Raw genomic sequence first — 12,507 nt, 5'->3', positions numbered from 1 at the left:
ACACGTTTTACTCAGTTTGGTGCGTATTTATAGTCCGGTGCGTGTGCAGTACAGCTTTATTCACGGGTCCTGCGTCTTATAATCCGGTGCGTGTGCAGTAAAACTTTATTCATGGGCCCTGCGTCTTATAATCCGGTGCGAGTGCAGCACAAGTTCATTCATGGGCCCTGCGTCTTATAATCCGGTGCGAGTGCAGCACAACTTTATGCATGGGCCCTCTTATAATCCGTAACAAAAACAAATGTGACTCGAATCACGTGACCTTGTTGCTAGGAGACCCGAGGGGCGAGACGGGGAGGGAGGGGTGTCACGAAAAGTCACGTGCCACTACGCGTTACATTCCCCAGTCTGTATGAGCACACCCCCCCCCCGTCCACCGAAAACAACACACCCCGTGATCAACGCCCCGACCAATCAGCGACAACCCGAGTGAGACGTCCCTCCCCCACCCCGCGCTTATCCGTGGCACCAATTCTAAACCCGACTTCGTCTCGGTTCTGTGTGGCCGCAGGGGTTGGTGGTGGCGAAGAACCGCTTGTTTCATTCTCTGAGAAGGAAATGTCCACGCTTTGAGGACGAGGATGGCGTCGGACAGTTGGTAAGGGAGTCGCCACCCTCCCCCGCTCCCTCCCGGGGCTCGCGAGGAAACTCGGCGAGACGAATAATCGTGGCGACGTCGCTTTTAGTTTGCTCGGCTTGTATCGATTTAACAACAATAAAATTAACCGTTTGGAATCGATTCGCGTCTGGCACCACGCAGGAATCGATGTCGTGCCTTAGGCGCTTGGAATCGATTCCGATTGTGTTATACTGTACGTCGTTTGCATGTCGGCGTCAGATTATCGGGAGGCTAAGCGGGGTTCGAGGCTGGCTCGGTCCTCGTCATGGATAGCCACCGCGCATAGCTAAGTTGTTTATAGGCTTGCGGGTGCTTACGTTGCGGACAGCAGCGGGGGGTGGTAAGTAGTAGCAGAATTGTTGTACCGTACTTCTATGCCCACCACCACCACCCACGCGAAGTTCCAGTCACGAGTTGCGCGCGGCCTTCGCGAGTCGATGCGGAACAAGGAACGGGGAAACTTGAGGCCTAGAGCTCGAGTTAAAACGTCAACAACAAACAAACAGAAAACAGAACAACATACGCTAAGTATGAAACACTTGATGCAAACAGAATGTCCTGAACAGGAAAGTAAACCCACGGTTGGGGGCGTTTTTGTTCAAAGTAAGTGCGCTAATAAATCATAACGCCGATATTAAAAGTACCACGTTACTAAACCACAGAAAGGTTAATGCCACGGTTATGGTTAATGCGCCCAGAACCCTTCTTCATTGTCCATGCAGGATCGATCCCCATCGGCAACTACTCTGTGGGAAGTAAACTCAGCCTTGGCCCTGTGGATAGACTGATTCTTCTTCTTTGGTTCTTTCGGTAAGGTCACGTAGAATGAGAATAAAATAACAATAAAATTATCACGACGTTTCGGCCACAACGCAAGCGGCCGTCTTCAGGTGAAAGGCACAGACCTGTCGGGACGACAGAGCTTCAATGAACGATGTTAAGATTCGTAGCGACTTTTAAGCTGGTTGGGAGAAGTGAGGCACCTTGACAAAGGGGTTTACATATCAAATAGCTGAGGGATTAGCTTGTGACTGGTCACAGGAATGGCTATGTTAAAGTCAAAACCTACACATCCACAGAGGCAACTAGTAATTTAGCATTGAAATAGCTAAGGGATTAGCTTGTGCAAATGGCTGAGGGATTAGCTTGTGACTGGTCACGGAAATGGCTATGTTAAAGTCAAAATCTACACATCCACAGAGGCAACTAGTAATTTAGCATTGAAATAGCTAAGGGATTAGCTTGTGACTGGTCACAGAAATAGACTGATTCTTGTCGTCGGAATGTGGAATTTACACCAATCGCCCACGGGCTCATTTCAAAATAGAGTTGACTTAAGTACAGTTCTGCTCGTGAGAGTATTTGTATGTATTACGTACCTGCAGGGAGATCTCTTCTCAATATTGTCAAAAGCGTTGGCTCCATTTCTGACGGGAGAGTGGACACATTGCCGACAAAGCCATTGCCACCAGAATTACAATTGCATACTACAGTACACCACTGTCACTTCTCGATATGGTATGCCTGTCAACCCATACGGTTTACCCGTATTCTTGTACGGGCAAATGTCGTTTTAGGTCCATGCGGTGTACAGCCGTTTCAATACGGGCAAAATAAGTCATGTTTAAAAAATACTTTTTTTTTAAAACGCGCTTTAATTAAATGTACCGTACGATTAATGACAGAACTCCACAACTCCCAAGAAGTGGCTCCGAAGCTTGCCATAACGTAAGGGACCGTGGTGATTTACTGCCAATGTGAGTTGAACGTGGACAATTAGACCCAAGCCGAAACATAACATATAAAAGATAGTTTAAAAATATATATTTTAGTTTTAATGATAGAATATAGTATTGTCATCAGTATGACATAAGTATGCGAAGTCTGCAATCGATACCACATTGGGAAGTGGGTTAAAATTCAGTTACAAGATTTGAAGATACGACAACAGACAGTTAAATAAAATCATGTAATAAAAAATGTCTTTGTATTTCTCCCTTGTGATGGGACTTTCTAGGATATGAACGGTTCGAGTTATAAGGTCACGGGGTAACCAATAAGGTCTGAATTGGTCTGTAACAAGGTAGGGCACCGATAAGGGATTGACAGGTATGACATGGTCTTGTTTTCTAGAGACTATTTGAAATAGTTGAGGCAAGCAACTGTTTACGCACCACGACTCACGTGTCACAAGAGTCCTTGAGCGGGTGATGCGTTCTTTTTTTGTAATAACATGGCCCCGTGATGTTTACTGTTTATCTGTTAAGAAAAAATATTCTAATCCAATTTGTTTTGTCATTGTAGCCTTGTTTGACGTCTCTTCTTTATACGTGCGTTGTTACTTTACGCATACATTATCTGGATGTACATACAAGTGATGCATTTCAATTCTCTGTTAGGTTGGCTCAGCATGAGGCCACGTGCCGTATGACCCAGGACATAGCGGAGAACATACAGGAGAGGAACCGGCAGCAGAGAACAGGAGGCAATCCTGCCAAGGTACATGTGCTAGCACCATACTGAACAAACTTTCCTTGACAATTCTATCCAGATTTTGTGATTGGTGTCAGAATGAAACGAATGTATACATTGGGATCAATCGCAGAACATTGCGAGAATTGTCCACGTCATTTGATGTCACAAATCCACCTCTTAAGATCTTTTTAAGAAACTTCTGGTTGACACAGCAGGGACAGCACTTTCCACTGCCCCATGATGGTAATTGTTGTCTCATCACCCATCAAACCGATATTTCAATTCTCAGAGCATTGGGAAAATCCAGTGAAGAACCAAATTTATTGTGATTGTTTTTTTTGTTGCGCAATTATTTGATAACGTGGCAGAGACCATCAACTCGCTACACATGAAAACCCAGTTTAATCACAGGCAGTGGCCTGGTGTTGAATCCAGGTTCTCAGCTGTGCCAGCACAGCACTCTAACAAGTATTTTAGATGTGGCTGGGTGGCTTAGAGGTCAAACTCCACGCAATTAAAGTTCCAAAAAAGCAATTTGCATACCCATCACAATTGTTATGCATGTGATTTCAAGTGTTAAATAAGGCCCAATGTATATTAACCCTGGGACGTGTTTGTCTTAAACATTTCGTTTTTCACTTAACATTAAAGGTCAACTTGTGTTTGTGGTGATTTATGGAAAATGTTGCTTTGTATTATGCCTTTAACAGAGTTTGGGGCAACAAGCTATTCCAGCCCATGTCACTGGATGATTATTGTGTAAATAGTATTCAGAAAGAAAAAAAACAAACGAATGTTTAGTGCATTGTATTTTTAGATATAGGTGAATGGGAGTGTTTTTGATTTATTTTTAAAGGCAAACTTCTGAATTTATTTAAATAATTTGCAAGGCTTACTTTTTATCATATATTAAAAGTCACTCGGTGAAATATTGTCTCATCTGTATGCTTTCATATCGAGTTTAAGCCCAGTCTCATAACTTGAGCGTTATCTTCCTGTCCCTTTTGCTGAGGAAATTACGTACGTATCAATGTTATCTTTATGGTGCGTGGTATGCTTTCGGTTTCCAGAGCTTAAGTGCAATGTTGGCAAATGCTGTACAATACGGTATGACTTGCTTTTATATTGCGTGTAGATTAAACTGCACCTTGATGCAAGTGTAGCCTCTATTTGACGCCTTGCTATGCTCATAACTTGTGTTGATTTTCTTTCTAACGTTTGGCAGGTTAGTGTGACCATCCGATTGTCCCTGCAAAACTTGAATCGAGACATCGGGCGCCTGAGAGACGGTCTGCTTCGAGCCTCATCGTCAAACTTCATGTACGCCATCCGCTGAGTGTCTGTTGTTGGTCTGAACCCGAAACAATGGAAGTCACATGCTCACAAAACCACAGCAAGATGTCTTCTTATCGTTAAAAAATACTCAACTGCATACGGATAGAGAACCTTGACTGATATCTCGTTTAAGAATTGGAGAACTATACATGGATATATAAAAAAATCACTGTTGTTTGTCTTGCATGAAGTACCTTGTTATTGCAATGTAATGGTCTAAAAGAGAAGATAAAGCCCCACCGTTTAGTACAAAACATTTTGTGATACAACGCCTCAACTGGCTGAGACCAACTTGTGTTTGATATCTGCCAAACACTGACTCGTATGACTTTGTGATTGCAAAGCGTGCAATTTAGATTATTTTTTCGTACACCAGGGAGTGCTCACGTGCACTGCTAGAGAATGCAATTGTTACATCTTTATACTGTCTATGAAAGAGATGACCACTATAGAGAGGGGGTACTGGCACCGTTGGTGCTGCAACTTCCTAAATAACTAATCAAGCAATTTGCTGCATTGTTGCAATTATAATTACAGCTTGTGTTTAAAGAGCGTCTAATGCCGTCAGTCGCACATCAGAATGCGTTACAACAAAAGACATTGACCTGCATAATAAGGGGAACGGGAATATATTTGTTTATGGGGTGGAGGAGGCAATCGGGGGGTGGGGTAAGGCCAGATAAGGAAGCTGATGGCATTTTAAGGTGTATTTGAATGTATTTCTCGAGGACAAAGTCATAGACATAGAAGAGAATGAGCGTCGAATTTAATGTTTCTCCTTTGTATGGCATTTGAAAAAAAAACGGACCATGTTTATAACTTTTTGTGTAGAGTTTGGAGAAGGCATTCTATGGTGTCTGGCTGGGGCCACCAGATGGATTCCATTTGTACCTCCTGCAACAGCATGTGTGTGGCAATGATTGGTGATGTGAGTGAACGATTGGACTTCACCACAGTCACATTTAGGCAATACCTTAGTTCCCTACTTAGGGATGAGACTCGAATCGAAGCCCATAAACTTAAATAGAGACTCCTAGAGATCCCCATCCTGACATAGACCTACTACACAATGTGATGTGAGTAATGGATCGGACTTCATCGCAGTCACAATTAGCAAACTCCTTGAATTTCCATTTATAGAGGAGGTGTTCGCTCCTCTCATGTACATCACTTAACACGGTTAGCTGCAGTCGAGTGTCTTTGAAATGAGAATAAGCTAGGCAGTTGTTTAATTTGATCTTCAATAAGTGACTTGTTAGGGGAATTACAGGCTGACAACGCTTCTCGCCGTCAGTGACATAAAAACACACGTCCCTCAACATTGCGGCCACAAACACATGGCCTCCGCCTCCTCTTCCCAGATAACAAAAGCATCATGGCATAGGTACAGATATATTTCCTAGACTTTATAGGCAGCTGGGTGTTGCCAATTTTACATCTCGACATGTATCGATTCTGCGCTTGAACTGGATAAAAGAGTCGGGCCTAGATATGATGTCAGGGCGAGGGTTTAGATTTGTCCTGTGTTGAATAATTGTCATATTCCATTATTTTTTTTTTACATTGGAATAAATTGGTGTGTATAGAGGCGCTCCCTGCTTGTGATAGCTCGCGCTGAAACGCAACGTTTCATCTCATTTCTTTTCACTGGGCTGATTCCAGGAAAATGTGATGTCAGGACTTGAATGACATGCGATGGTGAGGTTACGCTTGTTTAATAAACAGAAATAAACTGTCTACAAACAGAGCAGTATTTTTCCAGTGTAATAGTTTATTTAGGTGTCATTTTTGAAGTGCGTTGGTTTGAGCCGGTTAGCAGACGTTTAATCCTGTGCACACTGTTTGGCTATAGCATGCTTGGGGTATTTTTTTGTTCTCTCATGTTCTTGCCTATGTGATATATGTTTAAGTGGTCTAGGTGAGAGAAATAGGGACAATAATAAAACACATGTAGATGCATTTAGTTAATACACTACTGGATGAGGGTCTCCACACGCAATGTGGGTCATGGGGGGTGTTTGACCACACTTCGGCACACTGCCCAGTGCATGTTTGGTGTAGGTGGGGAGCATATATGCGAGACCATCGAAGTACAGTTAAACATTGCATTTGCTGCACTACCCTCTGCTGCTCATCGCATAGCCATTTAAAAAAAATAATCCCTGCCATTTGTGTTTCCTTGAGACTATATTTAAGCGTTTGTTTTTTTCCTGTGTTATAATGACACTCATTGTTCTTTTGTGGCATCTGAGAAAGTGCCAGTAATTTAGACGTGTTCATTCGTAGGTGTCGAATTTTCCCAATTGAATTCATTGTTGTCATCGTCAACAGCACCCAGCGCGAGGCTGAGCGCAGGCAAAGCTTATTGGACGAACTCGAGACCAAGGATCGGCAGCTGCAGACCATGTTCAGTGGCAACGGAGGAGGCACCACCGACTCTGCCAGGTACCGGCTCAAGTGCAACAAAGGGAAATTTCACTAGAGCGGGGGGACTATTAGTCAATTAGGTCGATTAATAGTTCAGCAGTGCCGTGTGGCTCATAGCCCACCAGTTGAAGTTTGGCGTATGGCAGTGTTCTTCACTAATTTTCAGAGGAGGGGGGAGCACTTTCGCCGATAGGACATCATCAGTGTGAGGGCCGCAACACATTGGAAATCATTGGGGTTTGGGTTTGACAGCACGATGTTGAGGGTCTTTTTTAGTTTAACACGTAGGCTTTCGCGACCAATATCATCCATAATAGAGGTTGTTGGGTTAGATCGCGTAACTCTATAAATGTGTCGTTAAAACCCGCCGCCACCCAACACAGCCAACTAGTAAAGGTTGTCACGTAAACAGAACATGCCAATTCGTCACGAGTACAGCACACCGGTGTGCTGGGGAGCCAAGCCACAACATTATCAAACCGAGTACGACGTTTCGCCAGTATTTACAACTTGCTTCTTCAGGCGACAGCCAGATTTGTGGAGAAGTCTATCTGTTTCGTTCCTTGTCTAGAGGCGTAGATGTGTTGACCACCCTTCTGCGCTCTTGCACAATGTGTGGGGGGGGGGGGATTACTGATGTAACGTACATTATGTATGTGCATTATGTGAGCCCTTTGAACTTGTCCTTCCTGTCTATTGTGTTTATTAAAATAGCCCCACCAACGGTAATCCCTTTTGAAGTACGCTGCCCTTTGTAGGCATGCATTTAAATAATGTATTATTTGATGATTCGCTTCCACGCAGCACTAAGACGGTAGCTATCCGAACGGTTAAAATTACATTCTTAGCTCTTTCGGTAAAGTCACGTTGAAGGGAAAAAATAAAATAATAAAATATATAACATTATTTCGGTTTCTTTCAATTTCGATAGATTCTCGAATTGGTCATGGCCAGTCGTAGCTAGTTTTGCATGAAACTTCAACATTATCCAAATAAATTGAGTGTCCTTGATGGCACGCGTGTTCTACTACTACCGACAGTTGCATTTGGGAGAATTTAATATAACATACAAGTCCACATTTAATTACATTCACTCACACAGAGACTCGGACTCGCATGGAGACAAATGACTGACTTTGCCTAGAAAATACATTTCCCTACGTTTTTCCTGTACAGCGTGTTGATGAGATCGCTATCAGAAGCTACGTAAATCAACATCGTATTGCATTGAATAGCAAGACAACACCCGTTTAACACGTAGGCTTTCGCGACCAATATCCGTAATAGAGGTTTTTGGGTTGGTTGTAATTACTGGCGAAACATCGTACTCGGTTTGTAAATGTTGTGGCTTGGCTCTCCAACACACCGGTGTGCTGTTCTAGTGACGAATTGGCATGTTCTGATAACGTGACAACCCTTACTAGTTGGCTGTGTCGGGTGGTGGCGGTTTTTAACGACACATTTATATATTTATGCGATCTAACCCAAGAACCTCTATTACGGATCTATTTACATTTGTGTATTGTTGGAAGCAGCACGTCAGGGACTGCACTAAAGGCCACCAGGGGCCGCCAGTGGCCCGAGGGCTTTGCAATGAAAATACTGGTGTGTGGCATAGTTGGTAGAGCATGCCTCCTTGTGGACAGTCCTCCACTCGCCAGTTACAGGCAGCACGAATGTAAATCAAACATTTGTTCATACTGGCAGCGGTGATGGAGGAATAAATATTGGAGGGGATAGGAGCTTGGTGAGAATTTGGGGAGGGAGATGGTATTATGTTGAAAACCGTATGATTTCTTAATCTATAGGTTGGCTGCTAAATGGTCGTACATGATCCAGTTTAGCCTCAAATTTTCCAATTCATTGTGATCTATTAACTTATATATGACCAGACACCATCCCTGTTAGTGTTTTTATGATATATCGGAGCAAAGAGTATATTGCTAATTTGGTTGCATTCGCAAATTAGCCTGATTAAGTTCGTTTCATCACCATTTTTGCCTGTGTGGGTGCTCCCCAGGATGGGGCTCTTGGGTGGTGGTGCCACTGGAGCCAGCTCCTGGCTGGAGGAGGAGCCAGAGGACACTAGGGGGCGCAGCTTTGCCGATCTGCGACAGCAACAGAAAAGCATCATCCAGGGTAAAGCAGTGTCACCCAATCAGTAACAACAGCAAGTCTGATGTTTAAAATTCTGTGCTTGCTCTGCTAACCCAGATTGTGCGTGGAACAGAGCAGGATGCTGGGCTGGAGGTGCTTTCTTCCATCATAGCGAGGCAAAAGCAGATGGGCCATGCCATTGGAAATGAGCTGGAAACACAGAATGGTAAGTATTCAGTCTTTTTTTGTATTAGTTGTATTTTTTGTTATTTTGCAAATGTGTCATGATTTTATTGCTACAGCTGCATGGTGATTTGTGCAGGAGAATTAGCAAACCTTCACCATCTACTTAAAATTACGCGTTTCGCTGGAGCAGATCCATTGTGTCCAAGTGTAGTTACTGAAAATGTATAAACCTGGATGTTATAATTAGGCAAGAATAATACATTTTTGTTTGTTTGGGAGTGAGCATCCCTGTTAATGAGACTTATTGTAAAGTCATGTAAATGTTATGTTTGCTTAAACATGTGGCACTTTTCTGGTACAAAAATAACCGGAACACCACCACATCATATTACACCCGTCTTGGCCTCCCTGCACTGGCTTCCAGTTTCACATAGAATACAGTTTACAATCCTATTGTTACCTTACAAAGCAGTGAACCATCTTGCCCCAGCCTACATCAGTGACATGCTGCACCCATATATCGCCTAAGATCTGGGAATGCAGATAGCTGCATTCCCAGGTCGAGGCTTCGGTCTATGGGTGACCGAGCTTTTTCCCGTGTAGCCCCCAGGCTATGGAATGCTCTTCCACGAGATATCAGGATCTCTGAATCTGTGGACATTTTGAAAATGCGCTTTAAAACCTATTTATACGCTTCCGCTTATTAAACGCTTAGTTCATTTAGTAAATAATTTTAATATGTATTTATAATATTGTTTTTATGCTGAGTGTCTGCTGCTGCTGTGTTTTGTACAGCGCTTTAAGATCCTTGATGAAAAGAGCTGCATTATGTAATTAGTCATTATTATTCAAGAAAGACACGTGTTGTTAATTGAAATGGCTTTAAAATATCGAGCTGTCCTCTGTGCTGCAGAGATCATCGACGATTTGACCAACCTGGTGGAAGATACCGATGGGCGGATTCGTAGAACCACCAAAAGCGTCTCTGTTGTGCAAACAAAGTCGGCAAACTGCGGTAAGAGCCAACAAGAGATAATTGCACGCGGTGACCAACATCGTCAATTTACTAGCAGCCTTGTACATCTGCAGTAAAAACTACGGACAAAAAGTATTTTTTTATTTTATCAGGTAAGGCCCACTGGACTATATACCTCTTTTTCAGAAGTGACCTGGCCATAAATGATAGCTCAACGAAGTGGCTTATCACGTGGAAATTATTTAGCAGCCAATTACTCTTTAAACGCATGTTTCTAAATGTGGAGGGAAAAACCGGAGGACCTGGAGGAAAATCCACGTGACCACGGGGAGAACATGCAAACTACAAATGTACAGGGGTCGGGATCTAATCCACGACCTCCTGTATACCAGGCAATATAGTTAACATATTGGCACCGTTTTGCCTTAGAGCTGGGCTGTCCAATTATTCTAATAACATATTACTCTACCGATTATTGTTTCGATTACTCAATTGGACAACGACAATATAGTTGGGAAATAAATGTCTTCCCACTTGCTGCTCGATGGGAGGTGTTAGGCGGGGCTTGGTGACGTCATTGACATAATCAGCACGTCACATTTGATGTGATTTGGTGAGGGTTTCCAGCCTTTGAGACACAGGATATTGGTCGGGGTGGTGGACATTTTTAAAGGGGTCTGAGTAATCGGTTTCAAAAAAAGTTATCGATTATAGTATTTTGTCAATTAATCGACTCATCTTTCCAGCCCTAAAATACCCTAGTCTGTGCTGTCACCATAGCTGTCCTGCCCCAGGGGCATGACAGGAGTGCAACTACCAATATGTGTGTGTGGTTGACTGTGTAGCTCTGGACACACATGCAGGTGGTCATTGTGCCTTTGTGTTGCCTGGACTTACATGCTGGTGCTGACATTGACCTTGTGCGGTTGACTTTGTGTTTGTCACTGGACAGGTATGCTGGTGGTCATCGTGCTGCTACTCATTGCCATCATAGTAGTGGCGGTGTGGCCCAAATGAGGCCACCGGACGAAGTCAGGAGGATCGTTAGCATCTCGCTGTAGGGCTTCATGCACTTAAGAATGGCCGGGTTTGTCTGGCTGATCGGAAGATGAGTTGGGCATTGGATCAGATGATGAAGGGCTACACATTCCACGGTTATCTGTTAAGAGCATTCGCTACACGTGGACACATGACACATTCATGATTGTGTTCGCAAAGTGCATTTTGCGTGCGTGAAAAAAAATCCTCAAAACTTGTACATGACAGAGTGCACACGCATTCAATAGCACCCAGACAATTGTACAGTTAGCACGATTATCCCATCGGTAGGTTATGGATTAACCGCGCTTGTGAATAAATGAATGAAATGTTTCTCGTGCCCGCTGGTTTATTTGCTCGCTGCTCCTCAATCGTAACTCGGTGCCCCCCCAAATTTGTTGGCAAGTAAATCGATCACCTTAAACAATGAAAAGCAGAAAACACATTTTACACCTTTGCCCACCATTCGTGAGAATTTTATTGTGTTATTTTATTCTCATTCTACCGGACCTTACCGAAAGAACCAAAGAAGAACCGAAAAAAACAAAGAAGACAATAAATACACGTTTGGCATAACTTAGGTATGTTTTGTAGCATGTTTTTTTTGTATCTGGCCCACCCCTACATCCACATGACTTCAGACAGAGAGTTGGCCATGCACACAGTGCATCTACAACAGACTATGTATTCAACAAGATATTTAAAGTAAATACCACTTTAACTTAGAGCAGATGGATAATGGAAATGTGTGAAAGAAAGTGATTTGTATTTCCTTTTCAAGTATTTCAGATTCAATTTAACGTGTACATTTTTTTGCATCGATATTGGTGATAATTATCTGCACTCAATATCGCAGGTATTCAGTACAATGTATTTCACTGCACGTGGCTCATCAGCTGTGGTTGTTAAAACCAATGCGCGCAAGCCCTAAACAGCAGTAGTGTGACAAGACATCGAGCTACGGAAATAGTACGAAATTTCATTTGCTTAATTTTTGTACAATTATATGCAAAAAGTGATTATTGCTAAGAGACATTTTCATTCCCAACTCCACAGAAGAGCCCCAGACGATGTCACATAACTCCTTCCGAATCACTTCACTAGGTCTCTTAATGCTCTGCAAATAATGTTCATGATATGTGAAAACTTGTGTTTTACCTTTCAGAGCTGTAATATGATATGACAGTTGTGCAGTTAGTTATCGGTGACTGAGCTGAGGCAATATACTATTTATAAAAAAGTGTATTCATGGGTGGTCGCTTTAATTCAAACCCAGTGCTTCTACTGTGCTGTTAGTCCACCTGAGCATGCACAACATGTTCCTAGATAATAGTCACCACATAGATGTGTACAC

The 12,507-nt window shown here is 43.0% G+C and overlaps 1 protein-coding gene across 2 annotated transcripts; it reads left to right on the top strand.

The window, feature by feature from the left end:
* Positions 1 to 456: 456 nt before the first annotated feature.
* Positions 457 to 11,486, top strand: STX8 (syntaxin 8). Of its 2 annotated transcripts, none has more exons than XM_032961206.2 (8): positions 457 to 598; positions 3,019 to 3,118; positions 4,320 to 4,414; positions 6,761 to 6,874; positions 8,877 to 8,995; positions 9,087 to 9,179; positions 10,053 to 10,154; positions 11,068 to 11,486. In XM_032961206.2, exons 1-8 carry the CDS (start codon positions 582 to 584, stop codon positions 11,130 to 11,132), a joined length of 705 nt encoding a protein of 234 aa, XP_032817097.1. In that variant the 5' UTR covers positions 457 to 581; the 3' UTR covers positions 11,133 to 11,486. The 2 variants fall into 2 exon arrangements, with proteins under 2 accessions (XP_032817097.1, XP_032817098.1); XM_032961207.2 differs by lacking the exon at positions 457 to 598 and adding an exon at positions 820 to 959.
* Positions 11,487 to 12,507: the final 1,021 nt, after the last annotated feature.

The sequence above is a fragment of the Petromyzon marinus genome, chromosome 26 (assembly GCF_048934315.1).
Source record: "Petromyzon marinus isolate PM22_M1 ecotype Great Lakes invasive population chromosome 26, UKy_Petmar_22M1.pri1.0, whole genome shotgun sequence".
In the NCBI taxonomy this organism is placed as follows: Eukaryota; Metazoa; Chordata; class Hyperoartia; order Petromyzontiformes; family Petromyzontidae; genus Petromyzon; species Petromyzon marinus.
The sequence above is the reverse complement of the archived record's forward strand: the minus strand, read 5'-3'. Positions and strand labels throughout refer to the sequence as shown.